The sequence below is a fragment of the Pseudophryne corroboree genome, chromosome 7 (assembly GCF_028390025.1).
Source record: "Pseudophryne corroboree isolate aPseCor3 chromosome 7, aPseCor3.hap2, whole genome shotgun sequence".
NCBI lineage: Eukaryota > Metazoa > Chordata > Amphibia > Anura > Myobatrachidae > Pseudophryne > Pseudophryne corroboree.
This window is the reverse complement of record NC_086450.1, coordinates 373,320,099-373,334,704: the sequence shown is the minus strand read 5'-3', so window position 1 is coordinate 373,334,704 and position 14,606 is coordinate 373,320,099. Positions and strand designations below refer to the sequence as shown.

Genomic DNA, 14,606 nt, shown 5'->3' with positions numbered 1-14,606 from the left:
TTCCATAGGCCCAGAGCTACTTAAATTGACCATGGTGGCTGTAGGAGTGGGTAATTTTTTTCTCAGAACACAATTCTTACAAGTTTTACAATAGTATTCAATATCCTTACTCATATAAGGCCAGTATACTCTCTCTTGTATTAGGTGTAATGTCTTCTCCACACCCAAATGTCCATGTTTATTATGCAAAGAATGGAGAATCATAGGAATATGAATATTGTGAAGAACAAGTTGATATTTATCATGCCCCTCTCTTGTAGTAGTTTTTCTAAACAGGATTCCTTGCTTGAATACCAATCTCTTTCTCTGCCGCAGTAAAGCTTTGCTTGTGAAAGAAACATTGCCTCCCATAGCTCTTTTAGAATCTCTTAAATATTCCATGACAATAGCAATCTCGGGGTCCTGGTGTTGATCCTCTCTCAGTTGATCTTTAGAAATGAGGGGTAAGTCTTCTAACTCAGGAGTGTTAATCCAACAGTACATGGGAGGAATTGAAGTTTCAGTGGCTCCCAACGAGTGTACTGCTCCAGAGGAACTACTGGGTAGCAATCTAATTTGATGACATAATCCTTGAAAAGCAGGAGCCGGTATTTCTACCCAATCATCATTTGGACTCACAAAAAGAGGATGGGGAAGTCGGGATAGAGCATCAGCATCTATATTCTGTGTGCCAGGCTTATATTTTAATGAGAACTGGTAATTAGAAAGGGCGGCTAACCACCTATGACCGGTGGCATCCAATTTAGCTGTAGTATTAATGTATGTTAAAGGATTATTGTCCGTGAGCACAGTGAAATGTACGCCATACAAATAATCATGGAACTTATCCACTACCGCCCACTTTAGTGCTAAAAACTCTAATTTATGGACAGCATAGTTTTTCTCGCTTGTGGATAGACCTCGGCTAACATAGGCAATGGGTTTTAACTCAGTTTCTTGTTGTTGGTATAAGACTCCCCCTATTCCTTCAAATGAGGCATCGATATGTAGTTCATAAGGAAGTTCAGGATTCGCATAGGCCAGAACGGGAGAATGCGTTAGATAAAATTTCAATTTTTCAAAGGCCTCCTCACAATTTGGCGTCCATCTATCACCAAAAGCTTCTTGTGGCTTGTGATAGTCTTTCAGATTTTTTCTAATATCCTTTAGTTGTCTATGGTGGTGAGAAGGGTATCCTTTCGTTAAATCATTTAAAGGACGAGCAATTCTGGAATACTGGGGCACAAACCTCCGATAGTACCCACAGAATCCCAGAAAGGATCGAAGGTCCTTCAAAGTATTGGGTCGTGGCCAATTCTGTACAGCCGCAACCTTATCAGGATCAGTAGATATTCCATCACGACTAACAACATGGCCCAGATATTTCACCGTGGTTTGGCAAAATTTGCATTTGTCAACAGATAGTTTTAATCCTCTTTTCTGTAACCTATCCAAAACTTTCAACAATCGGTTGTTATGTTCTTCCAGAGTTCGTCCAAATACAATAAGGTCATCTAGATATACTAGGACTTCTCTATAGCACATATCCCCTACCGTTTGTTCCATGGTTCTCTGAAAAGTGGCCGGGGCTCCTTTTATCCCTTGTGGCATCTTTAGAAACTCAAAGAATCCAATAGGACAAATAAAAGCCGTCTTAGGTCGGTCATCAGGATGCATCGGTATCTGATAATAACCACTTCTCATATCCAGAACAGAAAACCATCTACTGCCCTGCAAACAATGCAAGGCTTCCTCCACTTTGGGTACCGTGTACTGATCAGGAAGGGTACGATTGTTTAATGTACGATAATCCACACATAATCTGATATCTCCATTCTTCTTTCTAGCTACTACAATGGGAGATGCGTAAGGACTATCTGAATCAGCAATGACTTGATTTTCCAATAAACCTTTCAAATGCTGCCGGACGTCATCAAAATCAGCGGGAGCCAGACGACGAGATCTTTCTCTAAAAGGGGCCTCATTGGTCAGGTGTATGCGATGTTCAATTCCAATGGCGGTGCCCAAATCCCATTCATGGAGAGAAAAAACAGGCTTTCTAGTCATGAATTGGAAAATTAATTGATTTTTCTCATCCATAGTAATATCGCTGTTCTGAAAACACTCGGAGACTCTATTAATAAATTCCGTTTCAGGGTCACAGGGAGTAATAGGTATTAATGAGGTGGTGGTGTTTACATCACACTCTACCCGGTTTACTGTCCCCGAATCTATCTCCTGGACACCAATGGATGCTGGGGTATATATCTTTTGTTGCTCCAAACACCAATCAGATAGCATTTTGAACAAATTTGAATTAGTGCCTAAAATTACTGATATTACTCCTTTATCTTCAGGGGAGTCAGGGCACACCAATGCTAAAAAAGGTAATGGGTCATGAGATCCAGATGGTTGTTGAGGAAATTCTATTTGAGTAATTACATATCCTAGATAGGGATACTTCTGCTCACTTAATCCCCAAATAGTTAATCCATCAAAGGGCATCAAGGGAACATCAGACAGATATTGAGCATACCAGCTTTCAAAAATAATGGAAACTTGAGACCCACTATCAAGCAAGGCAGTACACGGTTGTTCATTTATTACCACAGTCATCAGAGGGGCCTGCCCCATCATTCCATCTGGAATAATAGTAGGCCACTGAGTACTCCCCATTGTGCAGACTATTATGGGTTGGGAGTCGGTGCGGGGTTCATCGACCTCCCTTCTACGTTTTCCGACTGTCCAGGCTGACGTCTGTCAATGGTAGCTGGAAGTGAAGGGAAACTTCTTCCTTGACTACACTCAAAGGACCTATGTCCTAATTGTCCACATTTGAAGCAAGTGATATTAGAATTATCCACGGGTCTCCTACTGAATCCTCTGCCCCGACCAGAAGATGATACTCTTGACGTGGCAGATGGTGTATTTTGTAGAGAAATAAGCTGATCTAATTTCTTATTTTGTTCCTCTATTAGCTTTAACAATTGATCATTTACTGAAGAAACGTCAGGGGTAGGAACAATCACTTTAACCCGTTTTAAGTTTTTCTCTCGGTTTTCAATTTGTACCTCTTCTAGTTTTACTTCTTTTATTAAGTCACCTAAAGTAGGAGCAGGCACCCTGGGCAAACTACACCTTAAACGTTGAGCTACAGGGTTCGTAGTCAAGGCCCCTCTCAAAATATGCTTCAATCGCCTCTCATCAATTTCGTGTGGATTAATCCCTCCTTTGTCCAGAAGCTTGTATAGAATTTTGTCTAAACGGTAAATATAAGTGGTGAGGGTTTCATTTGGCTCTTGATAAGTTTGATTTAATTTAGATAGAAGGTCCTCTACATCTTCCAAAGTTCCAAAAGAATAGTCCAATGCTTCAAAATAGTCTTTCAAAGTTGATTTTGAGTTACTTCTTCTGGTAGCATGAATGATTCCCATCGCGGGTCCCCTCAAACTTTCCACGATTCTTTGTTGTTTAATATGCTCTGGACATCTCCACTCCTCTGAATGTTGTACCGCTGCCTCTCTCCATACTTCATAACTCTCTTCTCCTGTAGGAACGGGAGTTACTCCCGAAAAGATTCTCAGTCTCCTATATCCCCCTTCATAATGCCAGCGTTCAAAATGACTAACCACTTTATCCATCACATTCTCAACTTGAGGATCTATTTTCTGATTACTTAAGGAATCTTCTTCAGATGTCTGACTATTGTTAGGATAACATCCCGCACTGGTACTCTCTCCTTTACTATCTTCCTTAATTAGGGCCTTCTCCCCTCCTTCCGCATACCTATCTACTGGCCACATTACTTTCCATTTCTTACCAGGGGCCTTTTCAATTAAAATATTAGCTGGGATTACAGAAGCATCAAGCTGATTATCATTACTAATTAAAATGGCACATATTTCATCATTAACTCCTCTCCACTTATCTACAATATATGGTTGTTTGATTCCATACATTTTCTTTACTTCATTTACGATATCTTCATCTATTATTTCCATAAAATTTCCCAAAATGCTTACAGTCTTCTGTACATCTACTCCTTTGTTTCTACACCAGCTATATATATCTTCCCCCTTTATAAACTCCATTTCTATCTATTTGTTCGGATCTCAGCAGTGCCTCCAAATGTAACCCTGTTTTGTTTTTTTTCGGGGTGATTATACTTAAGGTTGTGCCTCCACCCAAATCTTTATCCTATTCACTTAAAGTAAGTAGGCTCAGGGTAGATTTGAGAATACCCTGTAATCCAGTTGAGGATATGTGTATATATATATATACACATATATATATATATACATACACATATATATATACATATAGCTAATATAAACCACAATAGTCCCTCCCAATATTCTATAACTTTTTTCTTCTTTACAGGTTTACTTACTTCTCTTGCTGCTCACAGCTCATCTCCACTCTACCGACATAGGTAAGTAATGTACTATACAAAACAAGTGAGAGAGAACCTCTTTTGCTGCGCCTGTGTTGAACTATAAACTAATCAATCTCAAATGAGATGAACCTGGAACTGATAGTGTGAATATACGTTCGCCGCTATAAGGAGATATGCGGAACTCCTATCGAATTTAGCCCAATAAAAAGAATTAATAGAGGCGCTCATAAATTCCACATTCCATGTATTCACAGATTCAAAGAACAACCAAAGAATCAATTGATTATAAAAAGAGGGTATACAGTTTTTATTTTTCACAATAATTGATAAAAAACCTTCTGGTGTAGATGATTATTAATAGTAGCTATCGTAATTACCACATACATATGTTTATAGATATAAAATTGCATAGGTTATCTGTGCTTTAATCAATTATATGTATAACATTCAAATTTCCACTAAACTAAAATAAATTAAAATAAATTAAAGTTCCAGGTAATGTCCCAGTGACTGCACGTTTTGGGTGTGCACTTCAATCAGAATTATTGTATAAATGACGGTGTGGAATTTAAGGTATTACCTCTCCAGAGGGGCTGGTGAACCCGAGCGTCCCCGGGTGAGTCCAAATTTTGCCCTGTAGATAATGCAGCTGGAGAGTGCGTGAGATGAATAAACGTCTCCACTTGCTGCAGAATTTGGCTCAGTTACCTGATGTTCCAATGTAAGCCGTGCAGGCAGGAGCATACGGCAAACGGAAAGCCAATCTGGTGTAAGCCGTCCACAAAGATCAAGCAGCACTGTGATATTTCTTTCGGACTGCCTGGACGTGCACCGCCCGCCGACAGTCAGCAGTGTAGAAAGATGGTGAGGCCAATTTTAGCCGCCGTGCAGATCCCACAGTTGGATTATCTTCAAAAAGAGTAGTCACCTCTTACTGCCGCTGATAGAATACAGGCAGGGGGATCTGCGTGCCAAAGGTACCTGGATAGGTGTTCAGTGGAAAAGACGTGGGGGAGGAGTCCTGACGCGTTTCGTCACGTGACCCGTGACTTTCTCAAAGATGCATTATCTACAGGGCAAAATTTGGACTCACCCGGGGACGCTCGGGTTCACCAGCCCCTCTGGAGAGGTAATACCTTAAATTCCACACCGTCATTTATACAATAATTCTGATTGAAGTGCACACCCAAAACGTGCAGTCACTGGGACATTACCTGGAACTTTAATTTATTTTAGTTTAGTGGAAATTTGAATGTTATACATATAATTGATTAAAGCACAGATAACCTATGCAATTTTATATCTATAAACATATGTATGTGGTAATTACGATAGCTACTATTAATAATCATCTACACCAGAAGGTTTTTTATCAATTATTGTGAAAAATAAAAACTGTATACCCTCTTTTTATAATCAATTGATTCTTTGGTTGTTCTTTGAATCTGTGAATACATGGAATGTGGAATTTATGAGCGCCTCTATTAATTCTTTTTATTGAAGTAATGTACTAGACAACATTGGTTTTAAATTTTACTTAAATACATTAGCAATACCATTTGAATATATATATACATAGAAATATTATATATATCAATTACACTCTAATGTATACAAACCCCTATGTGTAATTAATTCATACTCGATGATACCCTTGAGATAACATTCTTAATAACCATACTCAGAATTACTTATATTTATATATATCTATCTATAGATGTCATTAGCTTTATAAAGAAGTATATTAGAACCATTAAAACATATAACTATATCAATTCTGAATTATATTTTAGTCACACATTTAAATAGAGTCCGCAATAGTTATTGAAGTCCACCCTTGAACCTGCTGGGGTTATCCTCTGTAATTATCCTTTGAGTATGTAGGTAACTAGATATATATGCATATATATTCTATAGATTTTGGTACAGAGCAACGTATTTCCTAGGAGTTAAACTTCAGAAACTCTGTGATAAATAATTTTCCTTTGTATATGACATTAATGCAGCTGGTAATCATTGAAAATAAAGGCTGGTATCCATAGAGTAGACTGTCACACTGCCTGAAGAATATTTAACTGGGAGCAGGAGTAAGCTTTGTCCACAAATGTCACTTTGATACTTTTGCAGTAGTATGTATCAATGAATGCGGCTCTGAACTTATACTGCTACAAATAATGCAACTGTATCCTTTGAGTCTAGGCTGACAGGCTTCCCTTGACTGTATGAATAGTTCTGGGCTTGTCAGTAATGTTAAATCCCCACAATAAATACTCTACTGTAGCTCTATAGTAGGTGGTAGCAGCAGTAAATATAGACAGCCAATAATTGATCTTAGGTGGTACGGCTTATCTTCATAATGTACCAAGGTACACTTTGTTTTGTCCACAGCATATAGTTTTATAGTTCCCTATTGCAATTTAGATAAAACGTGGCTGCAAGTATTTTGTGAAAGATATTTAAATAGATAGTACTTATAGCTGCCACTTCAGTACTTGGTGTGCCTATAGTGAAGTCTATAGTGAAGAGGTGCACAATATAAATATAGTTACAGACCTTCGATGTCTTCGGTGAGTGCCTCCTGACACTCACTATATTAATAGGGTAGCTCCGCCCATCTAGCGTCTCATTGGTGGGCAATGGAGCGGCTGTCCTATGCTTAGTAGCATAGGCTGGGATGGGGATCAGTGGCGTGGCTGGGTTGGTTTAGCGGATACCCTGACCTTAGCCAGTGCTGGATGAAGGGGGATCTCTGCCTTGCCTTGATGCCGGTAATTGCTGTGTTTATATTCACCGCTCCCTCTGCTCACCGCTGGCCGCGAGGGTCTCCGCTTCCCCGGCTCTTGATCCCGCTGATCACCGCTGGCCGCGCCGGTCTCTGCTCCTCACAGCGCCGCTGGTCACTGACGCTGCTCACACCGGTCACAGCTCCCCCGGCTATCGGATCTTCACGGCCCCGCCGGCCGCCGCTGCTCTGAACTGTCACCGCTCACCCAGCTCTGATCTTCACAGCGCCGCTGGTCACTGCTCCCCCGGCTTCTCCGATTCTTCACGGCTCCAGCCTCTGGTCTCACCGGTCATCGCTTCCCCCGGCTCTCCGCGCTGTACAGCTCCGGTTGTTTGCCGCTTGGTCGCGCCGGTCACTGTTCACCCGGCGGCTCCGATTCTTCACGGCTCCGGCCGCTGGCCGCTGATAGCGCTGGTCACCGCTCGGTACGGCTCTTGCAGACAGCCGCTAGGTGCTCCGGTTGCTTCAGGGTGCTATCGCTCGTTTGGAGAATCACCTCATCTCCACTGCGCCGCCAATGTCTACAGCACAGCTCTTTGTGGCGGGCAGGGAGAAGGATGAGTATCTCCCTCAGAGGCGCACCCACTAGTCCCCTCCAGCACTTCAGATCCCCCTTTTATACAGGAGTCCCAAGGGCCACGAGGGCAGTTTCCAGTCCTCGTGAGTAAGTTTCTCCCACCAGCAGCACGAGCTAATTCTAACAGTTCCTCGTGCCCTGCTGTTTACTGAGGCATATTCATAGTCCAATGGATCTATAGATTTGCCACACAATCATACAATAATCCAAATACAGGATATAGGGGATTATAAATTTGATCATTCCTGTTAATGAGAATATTCATTAAACACAAATATTAATAGGCACATTTTGCCCGAAAATACATCAAAGCTTCCTCAGGTTTACCTCATAGTTGTGAAGATATCATGTTAACATAGAGGACATTACTATATCCACTGACAAGTAAATATAAAGTTATACATATATGTAAGGCTATACCTCGATCTATATATATCAGTGTTCATCACTGTTACATTTCTCCCCCTGGTGATCCAAATTAATTATTAACTCTCAAATTCGGAGCACCATTTAACAAAATTTTATTACTACTAAACAATTAACACATAGGGAGTGGTTGACCTCCCATATAACCAAAGTAAGGCCAAGTATAAACAATACTAGGATAAACTACTCTAGGTTCATTGCAAGAGTGCCCCAACTGGTCATAAGTGAGAATTATAGGGGGCTTACGTTCCCTTTGAGGTCGGGAGTGTTCATCGATCTCCACAGTATCGGAATGACTAGGTAGTTCCACCTCATTGTAGGGATATGGGGAGGCATCCTCCCAAGGGGGATCATTGGGTTCATTTATATTCCAGGGTTTTGTTGAAGAAGGTCGAGAGTTCCCTCCCAATTTGAGTATAGAATCAGATTGTGGAGAATGAGTGGCTAATGGCTCACCTAGGTCCCCACTATAGACAATTGGAACCTCTTTATAGAAAAATCCCTGCTCTAGTCTTTCTGTTTCGGACCGATCAGTTTGTGGATAATCAGGAGAAGTAGAGATTGTAAAACTTGTCTCTCCCACTACTTTAGGATGAAAAATATCTTTCTCCGCAGTGAAAGAAATGTCTTGACTTATGGGCAACAAGTGTTGGCGGTGGTAAGTTAGTATAGGCCCTTCTTTATCCTCAGGTACCAGTTGGTATACAGGAATGTCAGGTAATTGTTTAAGTATTCTATATGGAATTTCTTTCCAACGGTTGGATAATTTTTGTTTTCTAGGAGTCCCAAGTCGTCTCAATAAAACTCGGTCACCAGGAAGTAACACGTGTTCTTTGACTTTAGCATCATACCGCTGTTTATTCTTTTCACCATGTTGTTCGGATACTCTTTTAGCAACTTCATGTGCGGCTTTTAGTTCCTTCCTCAAATTATTGACATAGGTATTATAAGTGGAAGGTTTTTTAGAGGAAACAGAAAGACCCATAAAAACGTCTATAGGCAGTCGTGCTTCTCGTCCGAACATAAGTGAATAAGGTGAATAACCAGTCGACTCATTTCGAGTACAATTGTAAGCATGAACAAGTTGATTGATGTAACGCTTCCATTGGAGCTTATGCCTGGGATCTAAGGTTCCTAACATATCGAGCAGAGTTCTATTAAATCGCTCAGGTTGCGGGTCCCCCTGTGGATGATAAGGTGAGGTTCGTGACTTCTTTATCCCGCAACAAATGCACAGCTCTTTAATCAACTTGCTTTCAAAGTCTCTTCCTTGATCTGTATGAATGCGGGCAGGAAGTCCATAATGTACAAAGAAATGATCCCAAAGGGTCTTAGCTACTGTCAAAGCTTTTTGGTCCCGAGTGACATAGGCCTGTGCGTAACGGGTGAAATGATCAGTGATCACCAAAATATTACTTTCCCTCCCATTGGGCCCTTCTAATGATAGAAAATCAATGCAGATCAATTCCATAGGCCCAGAGCTACTTAAATTGACCATGGTGGCTGTAGGAGTGGGTAATTTTTTTCTCAGAACACAATTCTTACAAGTTTTACAATAGTATTCAATATCCTTACTCATATAAGGCCAGTATACTCTCTCTTGTATTAGGTGTAATGTCTTCTCCACACCCAAATGTCCATGTTTATTATGCAAAGAATGGAGAATCATAGGAATATGAATATTGTGAAGAACAAGTTGATATTTATCATGCCCCTCTCTTGTAGTAGTTTTTCTAAACAGGATTCCTTGCTTGAATACCAATCTCTTTCTCTGCCGCAGTAAAGCTTTGCTTGTGAAAGAAACATTGCCTCCCATAGCTCTTTTAGAATCTCTTAAATATTCCATGACAATAGCAATCTCGGGGTCCTGGTGTTGATCCTCTCTCAGTTGATCTTTAGAAATGAGGGGTAAGTCTTCTAACTCAGGAGTGTTAATCCAACAGTACATGGGAGGAATTGAAGTTTCAGTGGCTCCCAACGAGTGTACTGCTCCAGAGGAACTACTGGGTAGCAATCTAATTTGATGACATAATCCTTGAAAAGCAGGAGCCGGTATTTCTACCCAATCATCATTTGGACTCACAAAAAGAGGATGGGGAAGTCGGGATAGAGCATCAGCATCTATATTCTGTGTGCCAGGCTTATATTTTAATGAGAACTGGTAATTAGAAAGGGCGGCTAACCACCTATGACCGGTGGCATCCAATTTAGCTGTAGTATTAATGTATGTTAAAGGATTATTGTCCGTGAGCACAGTGAAATGTACGCCATACAAATAATCATGGAACTTATCCACTACCGCCCACTTTAGTGCTAAAAACTCTAATTTATGGACAGCATAGTTTTTCTCGCTTGTGGATAGACCTCGGCTAACATAGGCAATGGGTTTTAACTCAGTTTCTTGTTGTTGGTATAAGACTCCCCCTATTCCTTCAAATGAGGCATCGATATGTAGTTCATAAGGAAGTTCAGGATTCGCATAGGCCAGAACGGGAGAATGCGTTAGATAAAATTTCAATTTTTCAAAGGCCTCCTCACAATTTGGCGTCCATCTATCACCAAAAGCTTCTTGTGGCTTGTGATAGTCTTTCAGATTTTTTCTAATATCCTTTAGTTGTCTATGGTGGTGAGAAGGGTATCCTTTCGTTAAATCATTTAAAGGACGAGCAATTCTGGAATACTGGGGCACAAACCTCCGATAGTACCCACAGAATCCCAGAAAGGATCGAAGGTCCTTCAAAGTATTGGGTCGTGGCCAATTCTGTACAGCCGCAACCTTATCAGGATCAGTAGATATTCCATCACGACTAACAACATGGCCCAGATATTTCACCGTGGTTTGGCAAAATTTGCATTTGTCAACAGATAGTTTTAATCCTCTTTTCTGTAACCTATCCAAAACTTTCAACAATCGGTTGTTATGTTCTTCCAGAGTTCGTCCAAATACAATAAGGTCATCTAGATATACTAGGACTTCTCTATAGCACATATCCCCTACCGTTTGTTCCATGGTTCTCTGAAAAGTGGCCGGGGCTCCTTTTATCCCTTGTGGCATCTTTAGAAACTCAAAGAATCCAATAGGACAAATAAAAGCCGTCTTAGGTCGGTCATCAGGATGCATCGGTATCTGATAATAACCACTTCTCATATCCAGAACAGAAAACCATCTACTGCCCTGCAAACAATGCAAGGCTTCCTCCACTTTGGGTACCGTGTACTGATCAGGAAGGGTACGATTGTTTAATGTACGATAATCCACACATAATCTGATATCTCCATTCTTCTTTCTAGCTACTACAATGGGAGATGCGTAAGGACTATCTGAATCAGCAATGACTTGATTTTCCAATAAACCTTTCAAATGCTGCCGGACGTCATCAAAATCAGCGGGAGCCAGACGACGAGATCTTTCTCTAAAAGGGGCCTCATTGGTCAGGTGTATGCGATGTTCAATTCCAATGGCGGTGCCCAAATCCCATTCATGGAGAGAAAAAACAGGCTTTCTAGTCATGAATTGGAAAATTAATTGATTTTTCTCATCCATAGTAATATCGCTGTTCTGAAAACACTCGGAGACTCTATTAATAAATTCCGTTTCAGGGTCACAGGGAGTAATAGGTATTAATGAGGTGGTGGTGTTTACATCACACTCTACCCGGTTTACTGTCCCCGAATCTATCTCCTGGACACCAATGGATGCTGGGGTATATATCTTTTGTTGCTCCAAACACCAATCAGATAGCATTTTGAACAAATTTGAATTAGTGCCTAAAATTACTGATATTACTCCTTTATCTTCAGGGGAGTCAGGGCACACCAATGCTAAAAAAGGTAATGGGTCATGAGATCCAGATGGTTGTTGAGGAAATTCTATTTGAGTAATTACATATCCTAGATAGGGATACTTCTGCTCACTTAATCCCCAAATAGTTAATCCATCAAAGGGCATCAAGGGAACATCAGACAGATATTGAGCATACCAGCTTTCAAAAATAATGGAAACTTGAGACCCACTATCAAGCAAGGCAGTACACGGTTGTTCATTTATTACCACAGTCATCAGAGGGGCCTGCCCCATCATTCCATCTGGAATAATAGTAGGCCACTGAGTACTCCCCATTGTGCAGACTATTATGGGTTGGGAGTCGGTGCGGGGTTCATCGACCTCCCTTCTACGTTTTCCGACTGTCCAGGCTGACGTCTGTCAATGGTAGCTGGAAGTGAAGGGAAACTTCTTCCTTGACTACACTCAAAGGACCTATGTCCTAATTGTCCACATTTGAAGCAAGTGATATTAGAATTATCCACGGGTCTCCTACTGAATCCTCTGCCCCGACCAGAAGATGATACTCTTGACGTGGCAGATGGTGTATTTTGTAGAGAAATAAGCTGATCTAATTTCTTATTTTGTTCCTCTATTAGCTTTAACAATTGATCATTTACTGAAGAAACGTCAGGGGTAGGAACAATCACTTTAACCCGTTTTAAGTTTTTCTCTCGGTTTTCAATTTGTACCTCTTCTAGTTTTACTTCTTTTATTAAGTCACCTAAAGTAGGAGCAGGCACCCTGGGCAAACTACACCTTAAACGTTGAGCTACAGGGTTCGTAGTCAAGGCCCCTCTCAAAATATGCTTCAATCGCCTCTCATCAATTTCGTGTGGATTAATCCCTCCTTTGTCCAGAAGCTTGTATAGAATTTTGTCTAAACGGTAAATATAAGTGGTGAGGGTTTCATTTGGCTCTTGATAAGTTTGATTTAATTTAGATAGAAGGTCCTCTACATCTTCCAAAGTTCCAAAAGAATAGTCCAATGCTTCAAAATAGTCTTTCAAAGTTGATTTTGAGTTACTTCTTCTGGTAGCATGAATGATTCCCATCGCGGGTCCCCTCAAACTTTCCACGATTCTTTGTTGTTTAATATGCTCTGGACATCTCCACTCCTCTGAATGTTGTACCGCTGCCTCTCTCCATACTTCATAACTCTCTTCTCCTGTAGGAACGGGAGTTACTCCCGAAAAGATTCTCAGTCTCCTATATCCCCCTTCATAATGCCAGCGTTCAAAATGACTAACCACTTTATCCATCACATTCTCAACTTGAGGATCTATTTTCTGATTACTTAAGGAATCTTCTTCAGATGTCTGACTATTGTTAGGATAACATCCCGCACTGGTACTCTCTCCTTTACTATCTTCCTTAATTAGGGCCTTCTCCCCTCCTTCCGCATACCTATCTACTGGCCACATTACTTTCCATTTCTTACCAGGGGCCTTTTCAATTAAAATATTAGCTGGGATTACAGAAGCATCAAGCTGATTATCATTACTAATTAAAATGGCACATATTTCATCATTAACTCCTCTCCACTTATCTACAATATATGGTTGTTTGATTCCATACATTTTCTTTACTTCATTTACGATATCTTCATCTATTATTTCCATAAAATTTCCCAAAATGCTTACAGTCTTCTGTACATCTACTCCTTTGTTTCTACACCAGCTATATATATCTTCCCCCTTTATAAACTCCATTTCTATCTATTTGTTCGGATCTCAGCAGTGCCTCCAAATGTAACCCTGTTTTGTTTTTTTTCGGGGTGATTATACTTAAGGTTGTGCCTCCACCCAAATCTTTATCCTATTCACTTAAAGTAAGTAGGCTCAGGGTAGATTTGAGAATACCCTGTAATCCAGTTGAGGATATGTGTATATATATATATACACATATATATATATATACATACACATATATATATACATATAGCTAATATAAACCACAATAGTCCCTCCCAATATTCTATAACTTTTTTCTTCTTTACAGGTTTACTTACTTCTCTTGCTGCTCACAGCTCATCTCCACTCTACCGACATAGGTAAGTAATGTACTATACAAAACAAGTGAGAGAGAACCTCTTTTGCTGCGCCTGTGTTGAACTATAAACTAATCAATCTCAAATGAGATGAACCTGGAACTGATAGTGTGAATATACGTTCGCCGCTATAAGGAGATATGCGGAACTCCTATCGAATTTAGCCCAATAAAAAGAATTAATAGAGGCGCTCATAAATTCCACATTCCATGTATTCACAGATTCAAAGAACAACCAAAGAATCAATTGATTATAAAAAGAGGGTATACAGTTTTTATTTTTCACAATAATTGATAAAAAACCTTCTGGTGTAGATGATTATTAATAGTAGCTATCGTAATTACCACATACATATGTTTATAGATATAAAATTGCATAGGTTATCTGTGCTTTAATCAATTATATGTATAACATTCAAATTTCCACTAAACTAAAATAAATTAAAATAAATTAAAGTTCCAGGTAATGTCCCAGTGACTGCACGTTTTGGGTGTGCACTTCAATCAGAATTATTGTATAAATGACGGTGTGGAATTTAAGGTATTACCTCTCCAGAGGGGCTGGTGAACC

General features: G+C 40.2%; 2 protein-coding genes across 2 annotated transcripts; both read right to left on the bottom strand.

Moving 5' to 3' along the window:
• Nucleotides 1–2,666: 2,666 nt before the first annotated feature.
• Nucleotides 2,667–4,070, bottom strand: LOC134944208 (paraneoplastic antigen Ma1 homolog). Its single transcript, XM_063932791.1, has one exon. It carries the CDS (start codon nucleotides 4,068–4,070, stop codon nucleotides 2,667–2,669), a length of 1,404 nt encoding a protein of 467 aa, XP_063788861.1.
• Nucleotides 4,071–12,294: 8,224 nt separating this feature from the next.
• LOC134944207 (paraneoplastic antigen Ma1 homolog) lies at nucleotides 12,295–13,698 on the bottom strand. The gene has a single exon (XM_063932790.1). The coding sequence runs from the start codon at nucleotides 13,696–13,698 to the stop codon at nucleotides 12,295–12,297; it is 1,404 nt and encodes a 467-aa protein (XP_063788860.1).
• Between the last annotated feature and the right edge of the window lie 908 nt (nucleotides 13,699–14,606).